General features: G+C 35.2%; 1 protein-coding gene across 1 annotated transcript; it reads right to left on the bottom strand.

Annotated features, from left to right (window-relative positions):
• Positions 1-997: 997 nt before the first annotated feature.
• On the bottom strand, positions 998-26592 carry SYCP2 (synaptonemal complex protein 2). Its single transcript, XM_030503169.1, has 40 exons — positions 26501-26592; positions 25956-25980; positions 24636-24721; positions 23710-23798; positions 22907-22941; positions 22088-22230; positions 21957-22009; positions 21327-21372; positions 21023-21118; positions 20483-20543; positions 19776-19924; positions 18314-18460; positions 17828-17921; positions 16496-16611; positions 15631-15726; positions 15431-15503; positions 15256-15313; positions 14393-14514; positions 13930-14027; positions 13298-13416; positions 12485-12515; positions 11825-11889; positions 11661-11718; positions 10984-11039; positions 10419-10467; positions 10125-10299; positions 9675-9742; positions 8273-8452; positions 7257-7443; positions 6582-6832; positions 6245-6463; positions 5377-5467; positions 4666-4827; positions 4221-4348; positions 3406-3500; positions 3225-3324; positions 2429-2487; positions 2019-2097; positions 1559-1615; positions 998-1229 (listed from the first exon to the last, which is right to left on the bottom strand). Exons 1-40 carry the CDS (start codon positions 26540-26542, stop codon positions 1155-1157), a joined length of 3933 nt encoding a protein of 1310 aa, XP_030359029.1. The 5' UTR covers positions 26543-26592; the 3' UTR covers positions 998-1154.

Genomic DNA, 26592 nt, shown 5'->3' with positions numbered 1-26592 from the left:
GGGCTGGGTCAAGACTGACGGGAGGACAGTGAACGTTCATACTTGTAATTTTATCACAAGTCCTCACTAAAATTAGCAGTTGTATTATTTTTTCCAATATGCACTCGCTATGGGAAAAGAATTCAGGCCTTCCATTGGACTTTTTAAAACCTTGTACAGTTAGGAGGAAAAAAAAAATACTATCTCATATACTGATAAAATTCAGTTAGCCCAGTAAGAAAGAAGTTTACCATCTCATGAGGTCCATCTAGTGGAGATAACGGTGATCACAGGGTAAAAATATAAGAAACCCCCCCTCAAAAAGCAGAAGCTCAGAAAAATCAGAAAAGTATTATGTACATTTAGGCAGATGGGATGAGTGGAAAAAATTATTTACTGACAACCTCCATATAATAATTTCCAGAGGCAACACAGCCTTGTATTTTTCAAATTAATTCATAGGAAATATATTTCATTTACAGCTATTTCTGTAATAAACCATCTCCCTCCCCATCACTGAAGACTAAGAACACTTACTCTGCATTCTACTCAGTGCACAGTAAGATGTAGTTGACTGATGTTCACATATGTGTTACTGATTTAAAGCAAAACAGTAATGACATTTTGTAAAACAAAAGACAGACAATATACATTTTTCTTGAAATATTTAATTCAACTATGTGCAACACAGCTCAACCACAAGTGTTAAGGTTTTGTTTTCTCTTAGAAACTCCTAATGAAGTCTAACAGCACAGACAAATAGGACTGAGATCAAAACAGGCAATTTGATCCCTAAGTAAATTCTGACTATATTCTGGATCAGACAAAAGGGGTGTTCTGTACACACAGACCCAAACCAGAGATTCAAAGTGAAATTCAAAGTGATTTCTTTGAAAGTCAGTTAAATAACCTATCAAAATTGTTAAAGACTTCTTAAAAAAATAGCATATGCTAAAAATCCAAGAATTTACATACTGCATTTTATCAGATTCTGTAAAATCATTTCAAATCTCACATATAAAAGAAGTCTTATCCACAAAGATTTGAATATTATTAAGGAAAAAACACTTTCATTACAGCAGTTTCCTTGAGATCAAAACCCCAAAGCTGTCACATTTTACATTATAAAAGAGCATTTATATTCACCTTGAATTTCAGGAAGGTATCTGACAATATTACTGCAGAATTCTATCTTCTGATTGAAACAATGTCTGCAATCCTCTGCGAACATTGCACAACTCCTCTTCTTGCTGTGTAAAAAGCATTACATTTATCACATAAAGTATTATAATTCTGGTGCATAGCATATGCTGCTTTTAACATGCCAAAGATGATATTTTTCTTTTCCATCTCAATGCTCAATATATTAAGACTCAGAATTAAAACAGTTCATCTGAATCTATGTGCTGCTTTCACCCCCCAGATAAGGTTTCAAGTATAACATGTCAGTGACACTTGGATTCTGACTCATTTTTATTTTTTATATATAGGACTAGAAATTGCAATTTTTAATAATTCAGTGTTCAAACAGCTATAATTGAACAATGAATAAAACTGAAGACAACATAACTTCATTTACCATTTCTTTCAGAAGCTTCTCTTGGAATCCTTTTAAGTCTTCTTTCATCAGATTCATCTATAAAAAGATACATTCAGTATCTTCTGTGTTCACACTTGGTAACCCATTTCAAGACGACAATTACATCCCTAAATGGTTTATAACAGAGATACAGAGGCACATGCATCCACCTTCTTAAGGAAAGGGATGCGTGTTTTGTATTTGTTCTTTCTTGGATGATTAACACTGGTAAACAGAGTCACAGAATACAGAATACATCTTGCAGCAGTTTTGCAGATAATTGCATAGACCTTCTAATGCATGAAATCTAGGCCTAAAACATTGAATATTGTTATGTTAAAGGACATCTTATGACAATGAAAAAGGATAAAGACTTTCTTTGGGAAAAAAGTCAATGCTGTATCTGTTGGTAAAATCGAAGAATTGTTAAGAAGAAGAAAGAAACAAAAGTTCATCATACCTCTGAAGTAAAAACATGTTCTTCACAGTCACCAGTATGGCAGATGTTCTTTTCAAATGAGCTTTTAAGAATCTGAATTCTAGAGAAATAAAATGCAGTTCAAACAGCTTTGCTACGTATGAACTTTCCACACACACCGTGAATACATGCCATTATTCGTAGTCTATTTGTACTTAAAAGCATGGATAAACGTTACCATCATTGTTACTACTGGAATAGTCCCTCAGGTATATGGAGAAATTTACACAGAGAATAATCACATTTTTCCTGTAACAGAATATTTTAATCGAATTTTCTCATCTCATCTATCTCTATTTTATGGAAGAGAGAAACTGCACAGAGTTGGCCTAACTTATACTTCAAACAAACAGAACGCAAATCTCACCCCAGAATTAGTGAAGCCTACTAACCTCTGCTGCTCATTTTTCACGTATGTACTAAAAGTATGTGTATGCTTTTTCCAAAAGGTCTGGAAAGAAAAATATTAATAGATGATAACCAGTAGGAGCTCATATTTTCTGACCTAAAACTGACTAATATCTACTATGAATAAATCACAGACTCAGCACAGAATGGGTAGGAGTTAACACAGTCACCACAGAAGCGTGGGGCGGGAGAAGAGGGGAAGCTTAGCTGGCAGGATGAGGCACTTCAGGAATTCTATTTTCATGGAACCAATTTAACCAAAAATCTGTTCTGCCTACCAGTTTCAAAACAATGAAAGAGAACATGCATAGCATTTTAATCAGAACTTCCATATAATTTAAGCCATGCCTCCAGAGACAAAGAAAAAGCAAGTGTAGTCTTGTGTTTACATGATTTTTACATATTGATTTTTACATTACAGCAGGTAGGAGAAACAACGTCAACTGGCTGGGCGTAGAACACACAGCAAATCAGGTTCAAACACCTACATGCTGTTCCTGAAAATAAGGCTCCTGAAGTGGGGTAAATACCCATTGAAACTGGTTGTGGTAGTTTGTTCTAGGAAGAAAACCATAGAGCGCTGATGTAGAAATTGTAAGAGCAATGCATTAGCCAATGCTAACACCTCAAACCCATTATTTGAAATGTAACCCAACTTTAAGCAAAATGATGAAGGCTTTTTAAATCAAAACTAAGGATCTCAGGTTAAAGACGATATGAACATCTATGGAATCCACAAGAATTCCCTCTTCTCCATGATCAAGCAATTAAAATACAAACCGAGAATTCTTTTTCCATGTTTTTCAGGGACTGAGAATCATTCTCAAAATTCTCAAGTTGCTCAAGGAGAGCAGAACGGAATTCATCCAGCTGCCTGCTCCTGCCAAAACAAAACGAGCTGCTTTCAGGAGGTATTCACTGCATTTTAAGGATGTTTTAAAATAAACCTTTGCTTACAAACCTGTGTTCATGAAGCTGGTAACTCATGGCTGACAAATGCTCATGGGCAGCTTGCAGTGATTGTTTCGCAAAATTATCCATTTTCCTGGAGCGGCTCTATGGGGATGTTTTAACATTAAATTCAGATTATTTTCACTTTAAGAAAAAACCCCAACCCTGTAGCATGTTTTGTACTGTAATTGCTCAGTATCACAGCTCATACTGAGCAAAACCCCCCTTTTTTTATCATCTATCTTTGAAAGCAAAGCTTTCTATTAATGAAATGTAAGATAGCTTTATGTTTTTAATAAAACTCTACCTGATTTTAATGTACTTAAATAGAAGTACATTATGTACATATATAAAATTAAATAATGTACTTAGAAGTACATTGTTTGAAAAATACATTTCTTCAAACTAGAGTAAGTACACATCGAATGAATGATGTGTGTGTGCAGCTGTCAGAGATGAACAAATACATTATTCAGGCTCATGTTTTCCTTTCTGCAAAGGAATTTCATTCATGGCTTTCATAATTAAAAAAATAAATAAAAATCAAAATGCAGTATGCTCACTCCTTTAAATACACACACTTGTTTTGAACTACACACATGATAAAAACCAAAGCAGAGCTGGAAAGAAAATCGTTCGAGAGCCACGTACATAAAGGAACTGAAAAAGGCATAAAAGGAAACTTGAATTTTATGATTTCCTGACATTCTATGCACATAGCTGTTTTCATGTCCTTTTAAGCAAAGCCTGTAGTGTACTAGAAGCTATCATTTACATGCACATGTACTCACATGGACAACTAATATTGTATATGAAATATCTTGCCTCAATTTTCTTAGTAAATTCTTTTTGGAGCTTCTGACAGATACTGATAGTTGAACAACCCGGCTCCCAGATTTCCCCATCCAAACCAGACAGATCATTTGCAGATTCAGTAGATACGCTTTCAGACACTGAAGTAAAAAAAAAAAAAAGATAATGTTAAAATTCAGAATGAAGAAGTATCCTATCTGAAGCTACAAAAGGGCCTATAACAGCTTTTGTTGAATACAGATGTCTGAAATGGCTCCGAAATTAAATGGCTGAGACCAGTTTCTGGTTTCCTGTAAAATTTTTTTTAATGGATATAGTCTCTAAATATTTAGAATTTCTTTTTATTTCTTTCTTAAACACGTAAAATGTTTTTTAGTGGATATTATCTTTTCTTGTTAAAACTTTGTTATGTTACTTTAAACTTCTGCACAAGCACAGCTTTCACTCCGTAACTAACCTCTGTGTGTAGCAGCACTCTCTGTTTTAAATAGTTCTCTAGGCTGTAACTTTGTTCTTCTCTTTCCTTTCTTTTCCTCCTCTTTGCTTGTTTCTGCTTCATCAGAATTGCTTTCTGGATCACTGTGGTACCTTCGCTTGAGAAATGGCTGTATAGTTGGTCCTTTAATAAACATGAAAACAAAGCTTCTTGTTAGGCTTAATTTAGAATAATGACATGGGAGGATAAAGAAGAGCCAAACTCTAGGAGTATGTGGCTTTAAAGCTCGAGAATTATATAAAAATTAATTAGCATTACCTTCAAGGAGGGCACATTCAGTGATAGAAGTTGTCAATGAACAGCAAGATTTCAATGAACACAGCCCCATTCAAGACTTGCTCATTATAGGGGTTCACGCTAAGCCCTCTTTTCCTGATAATACCATTTAGCCCCACTTTTTTTTCAGTGTCAAAAGAAATCTTAATCAATATCTTAAGAGCACAACTAACTCCTTACAGTAACTGCATTTTGGAGCCCAATTTTCTTTTTTTTTTTTTTTTTTGAATGGGATAATTAAAACAATGCAGAAAATGAGCAAAAGAGTAGACATGGAATAATACTGAAAACATAATTTAAGAACTTGAGTCATATTTTTATGCCAAATAAACATTTTTCTTAACCTTCACAAGACAACACATAGAAAGTCTTCTGCTTAAAATGAAATGTTTGTACCTGACTCATGCACAGGGGCATAAGGTTCTTCACTCCAAGATTGTACTTTACTTCCACTGGAAGCAGACGATGGAGGTGGTGCTACACAATCCTGAAAGAAAAGTCACTGACTGATTAACTTCCAAATTCAAGCACTTTCAGAAGTCTTCAGAAATCCACATTTAAGTTGCTTTTCATTATAGCAGGGACATGAACACACTACAGTTCGACAAAAAAAAAAGAATCACTGCATGAATTACTACTGGGTCACACTGGATGAAAGAACAAACAACTTCATCACATTGACCATTAATGATAGCAGTACCTCAAGTGACCAATAAGGTCTGTTTCCTGCAAAAGAACACAAACAAAAGGATTTCTTTAAGAAGTCATTAGTGCTTTTTTTCACCAGAAAAAGTACTCAGAAGACATGCTCTGAAGGCATACAGCAGTTTCAGTTCATATGCCAACGCTACAATAGTTGTTATATTGAGCAGTACGTTAATGCTAAAACTGTAAGAGCACTTTTTCACCTCAAGAATTTTTCCATGCAGATGTCACAATTCTTTAGTTTGTGAAAAATTGTTTCTTTTCTATTGAAAATCCAGAAGGAAATATTTACTCCCTGTTGTTTAATATATTAATTATCACCGATCTTGCTAGGATACAATTCTTCCCCTGTATCCATGTGACAAACAATTCCCTAACTTAGCTCAAATATTTAAACAATAACTAGTAAGATTTTCCAAGAAGGTCACAAGTAAACATTATATATAGCATTTAACATTAAGAAAGATGCATTTCCCTTAAACCTCCCCATCTGTAAAGTAGATAAAACAGAGGAAAAATGGCTGCTCGTTTCTGGAGAGCAAAGGCTTTAGTAACATACCTCCTCTTTACTTTTGGTGATAGGTTTAGTTGTATCTTGTAGTTTTCCTTTAATAGAACATGTGTCTATTGTTGTAGTTGTATCATGCAGTTTTCCTTTAATAGAACGCGTGTCTGAAAAGCAATGTCTGAAACTCGAATCTTCATTATTATCACGTGTTTTGCATGTGGATCCCTTTGCAGGTTTTCCATTAACAGTTTTACATGTTGGTAAGCTGAGCTACACATTAACAAAACATAATAATTGAGAGGGGATGTACAAAAAGCATAAAGCAGTCGGCAGCTGAAGAGAATCATTTTCAGTTAAAATAACTGTAGAGTAACTTCAATGTTCTTACCAAAGATGCTTCACTTAAAGCTGGTGAGAAACTTTTATTTCCAAATGTTAACTTTTTAGCAGGCATCTCAGGGGACTGATTGAGACACAGACTTTGAAAGTTCTTTTTCTGGGGACAGAAATCACTGGGAGAGATTCCTTTCTCAAAGTTTAACATTTCTGTTTTTTCTGGTGTTAACTCCTGAAGACTGAGTGATCTTTCACTACCAGTATGTTCTTGAGTAACATCTCCTCCTGATATTCTTTCAGTACCTAGAAAACAGTTACTAAACTGTCAGCACAAAGAATGAAAGTTGAAAAAGGTAAGTTAAAGCCCCATATTGCTAACTGTTGCAACTCTAGGTATTTGCACATCTCAGATGTGTGGAATTTCACTTCAAGTGTCAGCATACTACTTCCCACACTTGCACTTTTTGCACTCCCTGCACTATTTTAGCAGTTACCACATTCATTCTAACACTTCTGTATTGCACTTCTATACTATGCTAATGTCAAATAACTGCATCAACCTATAAAAGTGTGACATGTTAATACACTTCCTTAAATTATGTGCTACACACTGAATTCGGGGATATCTTTTTAAAAGATGAAATAAATGTAAAGTTGTACTACTATGATAATCCTCATTTAACCTCCAACTTTTGATACAGCGTTGCTGTAAAGTCAAAATACCTACATCTCATGATCTCAAGAGACATGGGACTCTCAAATGAGGGCATTTCAATTTTCTTTTCTTCTGCAAAGTTCTTTGATTCAGTAAATGCTTTCTGTACACAGTTTGCTACTCTCTTTGGCTCCGTAGATGAAATATTCTGGAGTTCCTTTTGCTGATTATCATCCCTATTTTCTCCATTCATACGTTTCTATTACAATACAAAGTTTATATAAACATTATTTGTAAACATATGGAAACATATGGAAAATATATATACACACACACAGGCAAAGAGCATATTATCCATATGTACTGTTGAACAAGCAGAAGGTCCAAAAGGAATATCATTAGAAGAATTTAAATTCATGGGTATATCAGGTGTTCTAATACCAGTAAATATTGAGTTTGTTTAATTCGGCACCCAAATTCCTATTCTTATGAACTTCTTCACTATTGGAAGCAATTACTGATGCTTCAGGACCTAATCAATGAAGTTTGCAGACCTCTCCATGTACAGGGAAATGCTACACTAAAAGAATGCAAAGAGTTTTAGCAGCCAATGTCATTGCTTAATTTACTAGAAATCCTGTTTGGATATTTAGCAAATATACTGACATACCCCCTATCAAGTCAGTCTTTTTATTGTACACAGAATAGGCTTAGGATTATCCATACTACACTACAGAAAAGAGCAAAATCTGGCTCCATAGAACTTATGTTTTTTAAATAAAGGACACAGTAGTACTTTGGAGCAGAATAAATTTCATAAATGGAAACCGAAATCCTATTATGACTGAAAGATTATTTAGGACTGATTTTCTTAGCAGCTAAATACTCATTATTAAAAAGGGCACTACTAGAAATAATAAAATATTCTATAATAATAATAAAAAAAAAATATAATAATAAAAAAAAATTTCAATGCGCTCATGTTGGGCACTTAAAATCAGGAGCACTAAGTACAAAGTGGACCAGAATATATAATAAAAAAAAAAAGGTCAGAAGTGAATTTTTAAGAATAAAGTACAACTCTATACCCGTATTTTTGATTTCTCCTCCTTAGAGATGCATGTTAGAGATTCCCTTTCACTCTCTGACTCTGAACTGGAAAGCTCTTTGTAGTTTTTTGCTAACGCTGCTCTTCGAGGCCGTTTTTGTCTGGTCGTTGGTTTTATTGGTTCATCAGTTCTTGAATTCTCTTTTTTACATTTGTTTGTCTTTGGAAGAATAAAAATACCTTCAGATCACATCAGAATAATTAACAAATAGGTAAGAATAACTGGCAGGTAACTTGGTTTCATTACTTGAAATCCATTATTTCAGAACAACTAAAAATCATAACTTCACTAAGTCTTGGAGAGTCCAACCATCAATCTACTAAGCATTTTAGGCAGATAATTTTCACTGTAGATCAGGCTCAGTGCAGTCAGGAATGCGAGTCAAAAAAGTGAAGAGTCAAAATAAACCTGATTTTTGAACTACAGCAAAGCTGCAGTGGGTTTCCAAAGGTGGCTCTCTGAAATACACACACATTTAAATGAGACTGTACCTAGTTTGAAGTAGAACAAAGCCAAAAGCCTGCACAGTGAGCAGGAACCAGCATCCTTGATCATTACCTCTGAACTGATCACCTTAACAACCAGACCAGAATCAGTCTTCCTTTTCCTATCTGTCCCCCTTCTACTCCGTTACTACTGCCACTTTACACAGCAGGCAGTGTTCAGAAATAGAGCAAATCATGTTCTCACTGAAAGTACCCCAGGGACCTGACATTAGAAGGGATGAAAAAAATGTAAGTGCAACACCTCTCAGACTAGGAGATATTAGAACTCTGGCCTCCTACTCTCTTGAAAAGTGCTCTAGACAAAATGTATGCTGGGAAACAGCTTCCTCATTTCCAGGGTCAAGTCTGTTAGTGACTTCAGATGCCCTCCACCTAAATCTGTGCAGTAGTGGAACTCTACCTCCTCAAAGTAGGCACTTTGAACTTGCTTTGGTAGATCTGGGGCATTTTGTTACTAAAAAAGGCACATTAGTAAGCAGACAGATTCAACACTGAGCAATTGAACCCTCCTCAGGGTATTATATGAATATTATATGATGATTATAATTATTACATGAATATTATATATTCATTAGAGTAGATGGCTATTAAGCAGTAAATAGACATAATCGATAATTTCATTAGTAGAACTTACAATAACATCAATGTATAACAGTCACTCTAACTCACAGCCAGTGTTATGCCTGAAATACTAGCTAGATACTACAGAAAAAGAATACAGTACCTGAAAAGAATAAACTGTATTTAACAAGAGATCTTGAAATAAGCACAGAGAAATGGTACATATTTATGAAAAATTATTTTAAAACACTTTATGTAGCGAGTTAAAGCATTTTGACTATGTATTACAAGTCTAGTTGCAAATTTACATTTACCTTTTTCTTATTTGCATTTTTGCCTTTAGGTTTATCCACGTGGCAAACAGGTTCAGGCAATTTATCTGCTGTCACAATGCATAAAGTTAGAAAAATCAGCAAAATATTCAAATGTTTGACATCCAGAGTTTTAGCTGTAAAGTCACAGAATCACTTTTATACCCCCAAAGTTACTGATTCAGTACACTGCTTTCAGCACATTATTTTCAAAAGTCAAAGGGGTTTTTTTTGTTGACCACCACCTCTGCCTGTCCCATTTTCCATGTTAAAATCCAGCCTTTTTAGAAAGTCACCTTTGTAAATTATTAGAACTAATCTGAACATTCCTTACGCTTGGAAATAAGACAAAAAACCCCTTATCTGTAGCACAGCACATTACATGCTGTGCAGTTAATGTCTGTGGACAAACTTACTGCAGTATTCTTAAGAAATATAGAAAAAGTTTCTCACTTTTGACTGTGTTTATGGGTTTCCCCAAGTGCTTATTTCTGCTGTAATCAATTAAGTGGGCTTTAGGTTTTCTATTCGATTCTCGCAGCCAACTAATGTCTGTCTTGCAGTCATCACCTCTGTTTTCTGTATCCGTGTCACTGAACAAATGCTTCTGGTTTTTGTTGTTTGTAATCTACAAGACGAAAAATCTTTTTAATTTATCCATTACTTTTAATATACCTTTCACTTACATAATTGGTATGTAAAGGCAGGAAGACCAGGTATTCTGAGCCACAAAAATAGAAGCCTTACTTGTTTTCTTTCTTTCACTTCAGTGCTAGTTTTACCATCATCTGCATTCCTTAATGAGAAAAATAAGACACACCTTTAAACGATACATTTACAAATACTTGTTCTAAATGTTTCTACTGTTCATGTGATATGTGGATTAGGCATTCGAACAAATGCACCTACTTTTTGTTTTCACATCGATTTTGGAAATACCTGTTCACCTTCAACCTTAAAGGATGTGCTTATTTGCTAATGATCCATGAGAACACACAGTAAGGATATGTCTCTTTGCAGGCTGATCATAAACAAAACCCTCCCCTCTCTACTCAGGAGTTTCTATCCCCGTAGTATTCTATGAAGAGAACTAAAGTTGTTTTCTTCATGAAACACATTCTTTCCTTTTAGTCAGCTTTCCAGAGGAAAATCATGAGACCACAGCAGCTATGTTTATTGCTTGAAAAACCAACACAGTCAAGATACTATTATCATGGCTACATTCCCTGGATTTTCATAACAGAATGCTGCTGAATGCAAACAGTACTATTGCTGATAATCAGCAGACTAGGACAAAATAGACCATTCCTACCCTTTTTTGTTTGAATCTGTATGAGTGCTCACTTTAGTAACATGCAATTCTTCCATCTGAAAATGTAAGTAAATAACAAACAAGTGGAGGTTTTCATTTGTTATACAATTTTAACAAAATTAAACAGGCCACCCCTGTAAAAGGTAGGGGCTTTTTCTGCTTGCTTTTTATACTCAGCAATTAACTTATGATGATTAATTTCTATCTTAGAAATTACTTAAGAACAGAACCAAGTGGCAAGGACCAAAGCTTTCACTGTCTCAAACTAATAAATGATTTCCATTCATTTGCTTTGCTACTTTCACCAATCCAGCAGGCTCCTTCGAGCCGTAAGGAGCAAAACTATCTTTCCTTGTCTTTTGCTTCTATCTTAGCCCCGTTCTCTTTTCACTCAAACATCTGGGCAAAGACGTCTTTACAATGGGGATCAGAAGGATGACAATAACACTTTCAGGGTAACAGGATAACTGAAAAATGATGATACTCCTAACAAACAGTTTGCTTCTTAATTGAGGAAAGCATTGTTATAGCTTTAAGTGTAAGGTATTTACACAGCAAACTTTTTCCCCCACTTAGTTCAGTGATATGATTGAATTTTTAGATGTTAACAATACTTTCGGTTGACTGAATTCTTTTATATTCTATTCATAACATAGCAGTTTCAGGTATATTCTTACTCCAAGCTTTATCGTAGGCTCATCAAACCCAGTGATGTTAAAGTTGTAGACATCATCCCTGTCAAACAGACACAGAGATCAGTTTCTCAACTGAATTGTGAACATTCCACAAAGTCAAGCACGAGTACATGGAAATTTTGTTTGAAAACATTTTAACTACTTACACAACAGGACCAGCAGTTACATTAAGAAAAGTAGAGCTTTTCAGCTTTCTATCCTGAACTCCGTCCTATATATAAAGAAAAAGTTAACTCCTATGCCAAATTTGGACTATGTTTTCATATACAGTCACCGTACAAAGTTCTTCATCAGGGACATACGGAAAAACCTCAGACCTCCACTTGATTAGCAACAGTACAATGTGGCAAAAGGGGACAAGGACTAATAGAAACTAAATCTTTTAGAATTTAACCTTTAAGGATATCAACAAAGCCTCAGAATTCTCCCCCTCTCCTCCCCTCCAAACATTATACTAATTTCTGTCCTGGCTATACCCCATTCAAGGATTCTGTAATCTCATTTATGACAATATTTTTATTCTAAATATTTAGCATTGCCATGTTCAAAATGAACAGATTTGGTTATATAATATGGAAACAGAAATTACTTTGGGTTTCAGTGGCTGACAGCTGCCTGTAAAAATATTATTCCACATAAGTAAATATATAAAAAGTATTTTAAGTATATACAGTCAATGCATAATGAACATCTACAGATGTTTAACATTCAGAAGTATTTGTGAACTTTTGCTTTACTTCTACTAGCTACCACCCTATGTACATATAGCAGTATGAAAAATATTTCCAACAAAAGCAATATGTTACCTTAGAGACACAGGATTTATTTAAATGTGGCCTAAAAAGTAAGGACACATTTTGTTGAATGACAATTAGAATATATGCATTAGAATACTGCTTATATATAATAAAAACCTTATCAAACACAACAAATTTATTCAGGCATTTAAATACAAACCTAAGTGGATTAAGAGAGATCAGCCTCTTTCTTTTCTGTGCTCTAGAAAAATTGATTCCAGCTCACACAGCTACACTGCAGGTTCTGCATGCCTTCCAAGTTGCTATCCAAAATGCTTAAAAGGTGACACAGCCTCACTGTTCCTGTCCTTCGTCACCCAGTTACAATCAAACATGGGGAGCATGTAAACACATGTAGAGTGTATTTCCAAACATCAGTTCCAGCAAGGAAAGACTGATTTTCTTATTTATTTAATTTAAACTAACAGCCAACTCTTTCAGGAAGACAACCAGGAGTTTTAGATGATCAGAAGGTTGATGGCTGAATCCAACTTTGACCCCCAAACTACGATGATGGAATGGAGACACTCAGCATGTGCAGTGCCCATGAACCATACCCGCTGATTTCTCTCCACAAAACATGTTTGAATGAATGAGCAACAGACCACTGAAGTTTCTAAAAGCCTTTTAGTTATTTCAACTACTGGAACTATTCGACTACTAGACTCCTACTCTTCAGTACAACAGGGTTTATCAGAAGTGAACAAATGATTCAGATGAAAGCAGGACATGAAATAACTGTAGACAGAGGAGCAGATCATAGACAAAGCCACAGGCACAAGAAGAACAAGCACAAAACTAAATTAATAGTTCACATCATACCTGTTAAAACCCAAGGAGTCTCTTGCTTTGCTTTTCTCATCTGTCTTTACTTTATATCTGTCACTGATTTTACTAATCAGTGATTTTGCAGCATCTGTCATTTCTTTAGACTTTGTTTTCTATAAAAACAGAATTGAAGACTCAGCTTCGAACCCACTCAACAGAAGGGAGAAGCTGCGAACAGAACTACAGGTTCCCAGCAGCCACCTCAACTTCCTTAAATGCCTTCAAGAGGTACTATCAATTCTTTGAAAACTATTTTCCCTTGCATTACCCAAACAGTGAGCAGTGAAATACCAGTTTAGCAGATATTGTCTTTTCCATGTTGTGGGTTTGGGTACTGTAACATTCAAAAGTAAACAAAAAAGTACATGAGAAGCTCAAGTTGGTGCTCAGTTAAGGATTATTTTGTAAAAAGATGATTACTAAAAAGAAATTCAGAGTAAACTAATCTTACACAGGTCACACTGAAAAAGCAAAGAGTGAAGCCGATGGTATTTAATGCACTTGATATTAGTGAAAAATCAATTAAGTTTGTGGCTAAATGAAAGTAAAATACAAATTCTGAAACACTGAAACTTTGATAATTCTCTTAATTGCAAGTCAAAGAAATGAAGGTAAGAAACTCCCACCGTGTTTGATGCTTTTGGATTTGCTGTCTCTTTTCTAACAGGAACATCAGATTCCTCTTTCGTAAAACCAGAATGCAAAGATGTTTCGGATGCTCTAGCTGAAAGAAATGTTTTAAACGACATCTCAGTAGTAGTTTCAATATTTTTCCCTTCTGTACTTAACAGTTTCTCTTCCAAATGACTAACACTAACTGTCCACTAAATATTTTGCTGTTTTCTTCCCACGTGATACACATTCAATTTTCTTGGTTTTCTTCTCTTAATTTCTTTGCTTATCTTTAGAGATACTTAAAAAAAAACTAAACCCACACAAAAAAATGCTTTTTGTTTCACAGCTTATTCACTAACAACAGAAACTAATACAAGATCAAAATAAAAAGCACAGCTGTAAGTTCAAATTTCATCTAAACCACTTTAGTGCTAATGGTTAACAAAGTGTGAACACAAACTGGATGGGACGTACGTTCCAATGATTGATTCAGCTTTTGCCTGTCGCCCGTTGATATATTCTTCTCAGGAACAGAGCATGATCTTTTTTTCCATGCTTTGCTTTTATCAAAAGAACTCTCCAAAACACAAGGTAGCCTATAAAAAGGTAATAACACCTTATTATCAGTGAACTGCAGAAAGTGAGTCTTTATTATAATAAACATGCATCAAAAATAGGAAAATAGTTCTATCTGGTAGCTATCAATGCATTTTACAGCGGTACCTAAGCCTGCTGGCACTGTTCAAGTAGTCACCACCTTGTAAAATGGCAAACCTTCAGAAACAAGATGTATTTTTAAGTCAGCTTCAAAAAGGCAACAACATCCTACAGCCATCATTAAACCTTGAACCTAGGTAGATCTGATGTGTCAAATCTACTACTTTTTAATGGCACATTTCACTTATATAAACCCAGGTGTCATTTGTAGTTTACCTTCTGATGTCATCTAAATTAGTCTCCTTGTTACTACTAAAGCTGACTTAAACTCCTACTCTGGATTGTGCTAGTGAGTACTATTTTCATCAACAGATTGACCAATTTAAAATCTTTTGATTAAGACAACAGACCAGTACTGTTCATGAAGCAGCGTTAGCAAACACATGTAGGAGCGCTGGTTTGGTGCCATGGCTTTCAGGGTAACAAGAAAAGTGACATAACAGAAGTGACCTGACTTACACAGCCAACAGTTCTGAATGCAACCCCCAGGAAGACAAAACAATTCAATTCTGGCATTTTCTGAAACCATGCAACAAAATTTCAATTCTGGCAATACTTTAAATACACCCTTCAAAGTGAGGGACAACAACAGTGACTTGGCATTCTTTTCCAGTACTTACAACGGTTTGTTGCTTCTCCCTACTGGCTGAGAATCAGGAACAATATCTAACACTTCATCTAAATGAGACATTAATTTGGTATCAATTAATACAACAGAAATGGACAAAATTAAAATAACTTTTAAAAAGTCCAGATTTTAAAGTAAGGACTGTCAACACCTGGACAATTACTTACCTAAGGTTTGCTTTTGCGTGGCCCCAACTTCCGCCTCTTTTATCATTTCTAAAGCTTCTTCAGCACACATTTGCTACAGTGGGATAACACCCAAAAGAATATTAGTGTAGGACTATAAGCAGTATAACCTCATAAACTTGTATTTTCCCTAATAAAATATGAAATTATTTTTCGTTTCATACAAGTGCTGATGCCAGTACCTTTTCAGGGGGTTTTGCCTCATTTCTGATACTTGATTTCCTGACTTTCTGTTCTGTTTCACTAGACAGTAAGTTCTGTGTATGTCGTTGCCCACTCTGGAAAGCACAAATAGTAACACTAAACAACTACAATACATAAAAACATGAGAAGGAAAATTCTCATAGAAAGTAGCACTTGAAATATTCTAAACCACACATTCTATATGTTAAAGCATTTTTTGAAAGCATTTTTTCTGAAGCAAAAACTGCTTCAGAATCCTATAGTCTGGGATTTGATCTGAATTTCACCCAGAAGCATATTTAGAGCCAGGAATAAAATAAAAATGTTACTTTGAAATCTTTATTCAACTCGAACACAAGCAAAAATATCTATACTCCAACTGCAGTTCAGTGACACCTATGTGTTTTTGTTTGATTTTAGTGAATGCCTAATAAAAAATGCACTAAACCCAATACGATAAATACTATAACCTGGAGGTATTAACATTTCACAGCTGCAGCTGAATGTATGTTTTTAAAAGTATTTCAACACTGCATAATTAATTTGGGATTCTGTGCATACTCCATTTTCATGTTATATACAAAGGAAGAATTGTGGCCCTAGTAAATGCAACTAACTCTGGGGTCAGAACTGAGGAGTGACTGCAAATTTTAGCTAATTCTGGAAGATTTCTGTCTGACTTTAGACATTTTAAACCTGAAATGCAGAGGTCAAGAAAACATGCAATAAAGTAAACACACTATTTTCTAAAAGTGAGTTGCTGACTGCAAAACTCTAGCTTTTTAAAATACACATTAGGAACAAATTAGAGTTGAAATTAATATTACTCTAAGTAAAAGACTTAGCTACAGATGACATGCATACTCCAGTAGATTCTTGATAGAAGTTCTTTGTTCTGGTCTCATTTGCTGTACTGTTAGACCTTTCAGCAGAGCTCATCATTTCCAAAGGTAATTTAAATCGTCCTTTGCAAGGAGTGGCTGAAGACAAATCAGAGACATGTCAGAATTCTACCATTTCTTCTAGTAAAATTCCTGTGCTGTCTGTGACATCAATATGAAGAGTTTTGCCCATAATCACATCTATACCAAAAGCATTAAAAAAATGGCTAGTGTTTATATCACCTCATGTACCTCTTCTAATTCTAGTGATTTCAGTTGAGTTACATGGAGGTTAACAAGCCCATAGACTGGGGATGTGTGGAGGTAGACAATGCTTTTACAGGCTGGCTCTGGTGAAAAATAGTTGGTCATCTATTTAAAGATTTTACTGTAATATATTTTTGCTGGAATACACTGGTTAAGTTCCGAATAAAAAAAGTTACATAAGTCTTGTTCCATCCCAATCTGAAAATACTTTCTTTTCTAGCCTCTGGTACTCTTAATTTATACATGATACATGGTTCTACAGAACTAAGGATACTCATGCACCTGAGACAGTTAAAGCAGGAAAATTAAGTTTGTTAGTCGTGCTGTTCTGCCACCAGTTGCATCTCCAGGCTCTAACTGGTCTTTGTTTTATAAATCTCTCCCTTGTAGACAGTATTAAATATCCATTACAGTAAGACTATTAGCAGGAAAGTAATGACTCCTAGTTGTGATGAAGTCTCTTCCTTATCCTGTTCTGCGAGAAGCACTTCTGACATAAGCATCATTGGCACTGGACCTGTAACTCAACCTGGCAGGGAATCCCACCTTGCTCACTAGCCACATAATCAACTGCCCCTTGGAGAAACACATGCAGCATTTAGATAAGAGTAACATGCAAGTGATAGATGTACACATTGGAGAAAGACGATTTTCCACCACCACTGCTATAAAGAACACTGCTGAGGAGTCTTTAAACCAAAAGCATGTGAGGAGAGAGATGTAAACCCACCTAGTTTTACATCTTCACATTTTCCAATCGACTGCTGACTTCTCAGCTTGCTCCAGCACAAACAGCTGACTGACAGCAGCAGTAACAACAATAGGTGGTCTTTGGCTGTTTGGAATGCATGTGCAGCTACTACCCTGCATCATGTCTATGGACCAGTAGCAAGTGGCCTAGTTTAAAAACTTCAAGTTTAAAGGACCTGTGAGGGAAATTTATAAGGTCTACTCTTCATTTGCAGCTGTGCAAAGGATCACAGTTTATGTTTGTATTTCAAAGATGATTTATAGCATGTTTTTACTCGGAAAGTATGCAGAAACTTACATGTGCTAACAAATACCAGTGGACTTCTTGTGGAAAATCTTCCAGGAATAAGCACAGATGCTTCAGACACTTTCCTTTTACAAGACGTAGTTACCTTGAGGAACAGAAAAACTGGACCATAATATACAGATTTAAGAAAGACAAGACAAATTCTACCTCCAAGAGTCTTTTGACACTGCATTATTGGAATGTCAATTGCTGTTGATGCACAAATCAATGTAATGTGATTTTTATGTAGTTCCCTTTTTAGGGGAAGTTCACCAAAATACCTGAATTATTTAATACTCAAAATGAATGTTTTTGAACTGAGATCAGTGATTGTGATTGTTGTTTTCTAAATTAATTCAATGAAGTTTGGACAAATCCCAGCCCTTGTCAACAATCAAAGTAGCCAAGATGATTCCCAGGAGTTTCTGCAAAGCTATTGCATAAATACTTAAATTCACTTGTATTTTTTATGCCCTCTGTTTTGATAACCCTACTTACCTTGGAGGAACCACCTCTGCAGTTTTCTTGGCTGTTATTTTTATTCAGAGTCCTCAAAGATCCAGGAGGTTGTTGGGTTTTGTACTTACTGAGTTTGCCCTCCTCTTCAGATTTTTCTGGTGACAACTGACTTTCTGGTACCAGAACCTATATAATATTTTGCATTATTTAAATTTTTATACAATGTTTTGTTTTTAGCATGTTTGATATTTTATATTTATACCAACACACACTGGGTAACTTCTTTACCCTAAGCATCACATTCCTTACTCTAGATTTTGATAAACTTCAGAGCTTACATACTTCTAGTTTTAAATACATCCAACCTAACTATTATTTTTGCTAACAATGATGAGTTACCAAATCACAACTCACATAAAAGAAATGCACCTGTGTATATTTGCCTGATGTAGTCTAAGATTTGGATATTAACATTATTATCTCCTCAGATATACAATATATGCTTACTAGAAATCACTTAACTGGTTTTTGAGTTATCTTTACTGGCATTTTGTAAGTCCCTGTTTTTATGATGAATGATCATAAATTAGTTAATAATCAGACAAAATATAAACTTCATGAAAACAAGAATCTCAGCATACTGAAGTGAAATACCTGTGATCCGCTTTCATCAAAGACGACATGTACAGTTGTTTTGGCAACTGATGCAGACTGCTTCTTACTAAAATCCTACAAAGTGAGTAACCATCTATGAAAAATACACACTTTGCTCATTTTTCTTTTTAAAACCAGAAATGGAAAGAAAATATTTAAGTCAGAGATGATACGTGTCTGCAACCAGGTTATAGGGGAAAATAGATTCTACAAGCTCAAAGCACTTCCATTCCTCATGAGCTTCTAAGAATTCAGAGCAAAGCAGTTTGTTATACGCAATAAAGAGTAAGCTATGGCTTGCTAAAAATTTACTAAAGGAGTAAATTAACAAGAGTGGTAAGTGCACTGTAAAAGTGGGATAGCTAAGGAATCATTTCTGAGAGACTTCCATATTTTAAGCATCCAGTTCTTGGATTTTTGTGGAAAATTACATATGCAAAATTTGACTCAAGTCCAGCTGTTCACCCAGCACTGCCAAATCCACCACTAAACCATGTCCCCAAGCACCACAGCTACACATCTTTTAAGTACCTCCAGGGACAGTGACTCTACCACTTCCCTGGGCAGCCTGTTCCAGTGCTTGACAACCCTCTTAGGCAAGAAATTTTTCCTAATATCCAATTTAAACCTCCCCTGGTAAAACGTGAGGCCGTTTTCTTGTGTCCTTATTAGGCATCTTTACCAAGGCTTAACATATGATGGGAGAAATGGTGTTCTGCATTGACAACGCTAATCAGAAACTGTTGGTACAGACAGACAGCAATAATCACAGCTATAACAACATTTATATGGCAATGAGACATTTATTTTGAATCAGTCAATTATTCAAAAGGTGTTTAAATCTTACCTTACATTTATTAAATCCATAAATCTTTCTAGTTACATCTTTGATTTCCAAGATGGAATCAAAATATAAGAAGAATTTCTCTCCTTCTTGATTCCCCACATGCATTGGGCTTTTCAGAGATATTGTTAATAATTTCTTTGAATCTTTTTCTGGAAAAAAGCAAAATTTGAAAAGTAGTTTCATTATAGTTTAGTAACATCTCATTTAATGTTTGTAAATACATGAAACTTACTTGTATTCTTCAGCTGAGCTATTAAAAATGTGTATTTTATTTAATTCACTCCCACATACAATTTATTTTTATTGAAACAATTCAAGATTCCATCTTTAAGCAATTCTCTATATTATCCTGTAGAATTTTCCTTATCCTTATTCTCTATAGATAGCATCTTTTAGAATTTTCTTTGAAAGTGATTCACTATAGCTTCAGACAAATTGGAGAATTTACAAAACTATTCTAACTAGTTTAAAAGGAACATTATTAAATGTCATTGTCTTATGCATTGTCTTATTTTGTACTGACATAACAATAAGACACTATTTGAATAAAATCACACCTGCATGTCTAAAATGTAATTTTATTCCTGATAAAAACAATGCCTATAATATTTTAAGTTGGAATTTTGCTTTGCTGAGGATTGAGTCAGTACTTCAGGATTAATCCAAGTTATTGTGTAATAAAAGGTCATGTTTTTGAGTGCCAATACCTTCAAGGCTGTACTGGTCTACCTCTTCTTCTGGTATAATGACTGTTTCCCAATGGTGATCCTTGTAAGAAAAATATGTATTTTAAAAGATAGAAAAGCATTATATTACAATTCAAAGTGCAATGTTCACGAAGTTATTCAGAGAGAACAAACTTTCAACTTTTTTAATCCTCTATTACAAGGACTGACAATGAGCACAATAAGCACTTGCTTCATTTATAAGAGCGAACAGCATTTCAGAAGAGCTTTGGTAAAGACATTAAACAGTTGAGTCTCATCTACAAAAACAACTGCAATTTTGTGAAATGGCTTCTTGTTCATGTATGCATATATTAAACTGTTTGCAAAGAGTATTTGGAAGTCATTACTTGGAAATTGTTTGATCTAAATAGGTACACAAAGTCTAGATTTCCCCCCCCTCCACACCGAGTGCACACATAGCTCTGACATGTTGATATGGGGAAATAAATTTGATACCCTTAAAGAACATGCATCTACTGTCTCAGACCAATCTAGTATGAGGGACAAAAATTAGCTTACTGCATCATCTGCTGCCACATAGAAAGATATACTTCTGCTACCAACATTGAAATCAATCCAGAATTCTTCAAGATTTTCATCCAACGGTATCTGTAGCTAAACCAAAACAAAACAAGGAGTAAGAGCTGAGAGCAATGACTTACACCAGCTAACAGGCTTTGTGTTACAGTGTGACAAGCTTTAAATACATGCACATCTGTATACTGCTGGAAAAAAACATTATTTTTTCTTAACTAGAAGGCAAAGAAATTCTTCAGCTGCACAAAGGAAAATCTGTGGATATATGAAGACGACTGTAACTTACCTCATATTCATCAAGAGCTGCTGATAAACATGGATATGTAAAAACCCTGTAAGAAAAGGGTATTTTGTCAAGTATCCTAAACTGCTGTAAATAAATTTTGCATATCTGAACACAGCAACCTGATTGCGTTTTCAGCACAATAAAAGATCAAAGCAACCAAAAGAGCAGTCACTTGACTTCACTTCTTCCCCAAAGGAGATAACATGAAATTTTAAACATTCTCACAATTAAAGAGTAGTCTCAGACCTCTAGTCACTACATTCATACTTCCACCTTACATGCTGGTATTTTAAGAATGATATTCAATCTCTTTACTGTCATAACATATAAAATTAACACGCAGAGCATGTGATCATATAGATAAGAAAAAGCTCATATTTTCTTTCCTTTTCACATCCTATTTCTCTAGCAGATATTCTCCTCGATCGTTACCTCCTAAATCAATAAAGTAACATATACCAACAGATTCTATTGTTTAAGAATCTTTTCAAACGAATGTTCTTTATGTAGTGAACAGTTTCTTCAAGCTGTTATCTAAGACAAACATAATGTGTTAAAAAGGTTACTCCCAATGAATGGCCATTAAAAAGAACAAAGAAAATGTCTTAGCTTTAAAAAATTCCATTTTACCTTCTTTTGTCTCCCAGCATGCCATTCACCTGGTTAAGAAATTTTCTGCAATCCTATTAAAACACAAAAATTTCTTAAAGAACCAAAAAACGGAAGTTTACCTCCCTGGAAATATTTTTTATATGACTTACTGTTTCAAACTCAGAATCTTTAATTCCTTTAAATGCACTGGACGCAAACTCCATGGAAAACCACTGGCATGCCAGTTCTCCTCTTTGTTTCTCTGATATCATTCTGCATAAAGCTTCTGTAATGGCTACCTGCAGGTCATAGTCTACAACACAATGCATTTTACAGGAATAGTAGTTTTAAAGATACTACTGATATGAAAAAAGCATTATTATGTTTTGATTATACTACAGAACAGTATATTATATACTATATCACGATTATACTAGGAAACTAGTATAAGCAGTGCTGAACATTTAATGTTACCTATCACATTAGATCCAAACACATAACCCATAAAGGATATATAGATAAAGAATTAAGGGAATGAGAATGACTAACCAACTTATGTTTCACAATGAAATTTCAAGCAAGCGTTCAAGGAATGTCAGAGGAACACTAGGCAAGCAAGACGAGAGGTTTTCAGCTTTCACCTGTCTGATTTGGGAAACTGTTGGATACCAAAGTGATTCCTGAGAGAAGTAGTTCAGTACTACTAAAAATGGCTTGCAAGTCACTATCTGAGAAGACTAACTTCCTTACCATCTTTTGCTATTTTGAAACTTACATTTTAGAGAAGGACTGAAAACATCAAAGAGCCATGCACTGCATGCATCTGAAACATTCCAGCTTGCAGATTGTTTTCATGCAGTATTCATATTTTTCAGAGGACTAATTGCAACATTCTGCAGCTTTTAAATGCCTTCTCTGGATTTTTAATGGGTCTGTATATAATTTTTAAGAAGCTCAATATTAAATTGTTTATTAAGTTTCACGCTCACCTCCAGCATCCAAAATTCTCTTCCCCATGTCACTCCTGCCAAACAAAGTAATGTTTCATCAAAATATGACAGCAACACAAAGTACAGAAGAAAAGTTTTATTTAATTGCAAGCTTTAATGTAGGAGACAAACGCCTGATTCTACTAAACCATTAGACTTCAAAGGGGTCAGTGTGTTCTGCTAAGGCTGTGCACCTGAAACTACCACTGGGGGAAGTGAATCACCTCATACATATTTAATTTTTATTCTACTTATTTTTTGAAATGCTATTAAAAAAAAAAAAAAAATCCTAAGGTGAACAGCTTGTCCTTCCAATGACTGATTCATGTGCTTTACACACCTTCTTAAAAATAAGTATTTCATTATTTTAAGACAACTGGGATGAGAAAAAGCCTAACCCAGATCAGGAAAGACGTAAATTAAGGCTTGTAATGGAGAATAATCCATGAGAATATCTGCCCACAGCCACTACGCTGGCAGTACAATAGCAAATGCAAAGCGAGTTAAACACGGACTGTGAGGGTCGTGAGGCACTGGAAGAGGTTGCGCAAAGAAATGGTAAATGCTCCATCCCTGGCAGTGTTCAGGGCCAGGCTGGACAGAGCCTTGGGCAACACGGTCAAGTGTGAGGTGTCTCTGCCCATGGCAGGGGGTTAGAACTGGATGATCTTAAGGTCCTTTCCAACCCAAACCATTCTAGGATTCTGTGATCTGCACATGTTATAAACAGCCTTAGCAAAAATTGCCTTCCCAGCTATGCAAATACCGTAATGATATAAAAAATTATACTGAAGATTATTTACATGACACACAACATTTCCTTTGTAGAAAATATCTTTTTCCTGGCATCTCGAGGCATGTTGTCGAGCATTAAGTTAAGTTTTCTTACTACCTAAAAAAGTGGGAAAAAAGGGAGCAAGATTTAATGTAAGTTGTTAAACTTAAAGTTATTCTTATTTCCAGCTCTTCTAATATACTTCATACCACTGAAGAAAACAGCATGCTTAAATAATTGCAAAACAAGAAAAGACAATGAGGTCTAGCTGACCTTAACTACCTCAATTTCAATAAATTACATTACCTTTAATGTGAACATCAGTTGTTAAAGGGTTATAGTTCTTATTTGTAGGTTTAAATATAGAACACACCCCCCCAACTTTCAAAGATAGAGTTCAGTTGGTTGCTGAGCTAAAGTGTTCCTGAAATTTGCATTAAAAACCCTTCCTTTGAGGATGTAGGCTTTGCTGAAGATGGTTTTTTTTTTGTAACTTTCCCTTGCTTTCGAGAGGAAAAAAAAAGGACCTGACAACCTGAGATTACCAAAATAAACAGGAGAAATCTGCAGTATGCTGGAAGAGATACAAATTTCCTGCAAGCATCAAGAGAATTTACAACCAACAATCTTAATCCTTTTTATAGCAGTTCTAACAGAGCATATTATTTCCTATGCTTTTATACAGCTTTCTCACCCGAACCTTAATACCACTCTTGTGCAATTTACTGTCCAAGACAAAAATTGTAGGTCAGTAATCTCAAAAACAAACCAACCAACCACCCAGTATGTAGAAACCAACAAATATTCCTAGAGAAACATTAAATCATCCTTCCGATACCACAACACTACAATATTATCTTTTTTGTGCAGCATCTGTGCAGTTGAATAACCACCTTCACAAAGTCTGTTAAAACACTAACCAGGAAACTATTGCTTGTAAATAAGAATGTTTACCTCTTGCTGGACGTAGATATTAATTCTTACGTCAGTGATGAGGGTGCACGTTCTCAGAACAAAGTTTTCCAGTATTTCCAGTTTACCTCATGAACAGGAAAAAAATAAAGAGTTATTGACAGTGTATTAGGGTGCGCCCTCATCTGCATATGGGAGAAGATTCATTTTCATTCAGAAATGTAGCATGCCTTCTTTTCCATACAGCATTACTGATATTTAAAAATAAACATCTTAAACTTCTTGGTTAAATGCAAGACAGAATGGTTACTTCAATCTATTGTAAACATGGCTCTTTATGGTGTTTCTACTCCTGTGCATCACTGCATAAGTCCCCTGGGCATGAGATCCTAATTTTTTAAATATATTCAGATCAATGCTGTAACTTAGGTCTCCAAGATCAAATTCTGACCCAGGAATTTATCTTCCCAGGGACAAGGAAATGAATCTTTCATTCCTATTGAGACATCAAAATGGTCTGTAGTGACCTTCCACCTAGTGCTATACTAAAAGGTAAGAGCAGTGTGATACTCATGCTAACAAAGTCAATAAAGGAGGACTACCGTGCTGTGCTGAGCTGTGACAGCTTAGAAACAGAACAGTGCCTGCCTTTTTCCTATAGCTATGCGTGTTACATTGGTGAGGGGACAAGCTGTGTAGTTACACTTCACATTCCAGGGTGTTTATAGGAAAAAATGTACTTCATACTAAGCTGTGTAAAATTAAACACACCTAAAAATCCATCTGTGTTCTGCCTCTCTGTGCACCACTCTCAGAACTCCTGGAGCACGGCTCACAGAGTGCAAACATCCAGTCGCTGCTCCCACACCCGAGGTGCCAGGACATCAAACTGGTGTTGGGCATCACCTGCACACGGTGAGCTCTGGAACAGTGCCACTCTTTTTAGGAAAAACTCAATTCAGTTGCCATCTCTGAGAAGACTAGACTATCCTGCTTTTTCATTACTGACATTGACAAGTTACAAGGAAATCTGACAGTAGAGAAACCTCAAATTAAACAAAGTTACAGATGACATTAAGGCTTTTTCTCACATGAATAAGAAATTTAGTCCTCTGTGTGCAGAACAGCCCTCTTGAGGATAAGCCCATTCTGTTACAGTTTATGAACTGAAGCAAATAGATCTGGTGGGGTATTTACATCAGACCAAGAAACTTTGCACCATCCTCATTACACATGTTCTTCTCAGAACTACCTTGCCTCAAGATGGTTCCACAAGTACTGTGTGATTTTAACACCGATAACTTTGCGATGCTTTTTCAGAACACTTTAGCATATTTAGTCTACACTTTTTGTAAAGCTCACCTTCAGGTCTGCTGTCCCATAGAGCCTGTAATTAAAAAAAAAAAACAAAACACATTTTGATACTGTAAATATTACAGCATGCAAGTCAGGTAACATACCTACAAGCAAGTAATCGAAAAGCATTTAAGATTTTAAAATTACTTCATCCTTAATGAAGGACGTAGGAGAATTCTTTTAATCCCAAGTGTGGCTTCCCAAAATATTTCAGTTAAATTTATGAAAATTATTTCCCTAGTGACAAAAATGTTATGAACTGAAGCCAACTGACAAACCTTATAAACCTGGACTCCTGGGATTAGCATACCAATAATTTATGTAATCAAAATTGGACCAGGATGAAATTTTTTTGCTCACTGAACACTCCCATTGTTGTTTTTCTTTATTTCATGATGCTAATCATGATAGGAAAAGGAGAAAAAATACAGGCAAACTATTAACTTCAGAAGGATATTAAATAGAAACACATTGGAAAGTCTTGTTGCTAAACTAGTAATAATTACTTTGACAACTACACACAAGGTATTTTACTATCAATCTCTTTTTACCAGCAACACATCGAAGAAATCTTCAGCCAGGCTTATAATCATTTCACTCTTTTCATTTCCTCTGAAGATCAAAATTTCTTTTATCTTTTCAA

Source organism: Strigops habroptila, chromosome 13, assembly GCF_004027225.2.
Source record: "Strigops habroptila isolate Jane chromosome 13, bStrHab1.2.pri, whole genome shotgun sequence".
Taxonomy (NCBI): domain Eukaryota; kingdom Metazoa; phylum Chordata; class Aves; order Psittaciformes; family Psittacidae; genus Strigops; species Strigops habroptila.
The sequence above is the reverse complement of the archived record's forward strand: the minus strand, read 5'-3'. Positions and strand labels throughout refer to the sequence as shown.

What these genes read in the sequence shown, in the direction of transcription:
- SYCP2 (XM_030503169.1), bottom strand. Translation starts at nt 26,542, where the DNA reads ATGATTATAAGCCTGGCTGAAGATTTCTTCGATGTGTTGCTG. An exon ending in ACTGGTATTTGTTAGCACAT is followed by an intron (nt 16,612 to 17,827) that starts GTAAGTTTCTGC and finishes ATTTGTCTTCAG; the next exon opens with CCACTCCTTGCAAAGGACGA. An exon ending in GGGAGAAGCAACAAACCGTT is followed by an intron (nt 14,515 to 15,255) that starts GTAAGTACTGGA and finishes ACCTTTTTATAG; the next exon opens with GCTACCTTGTGTTTTGGAGA.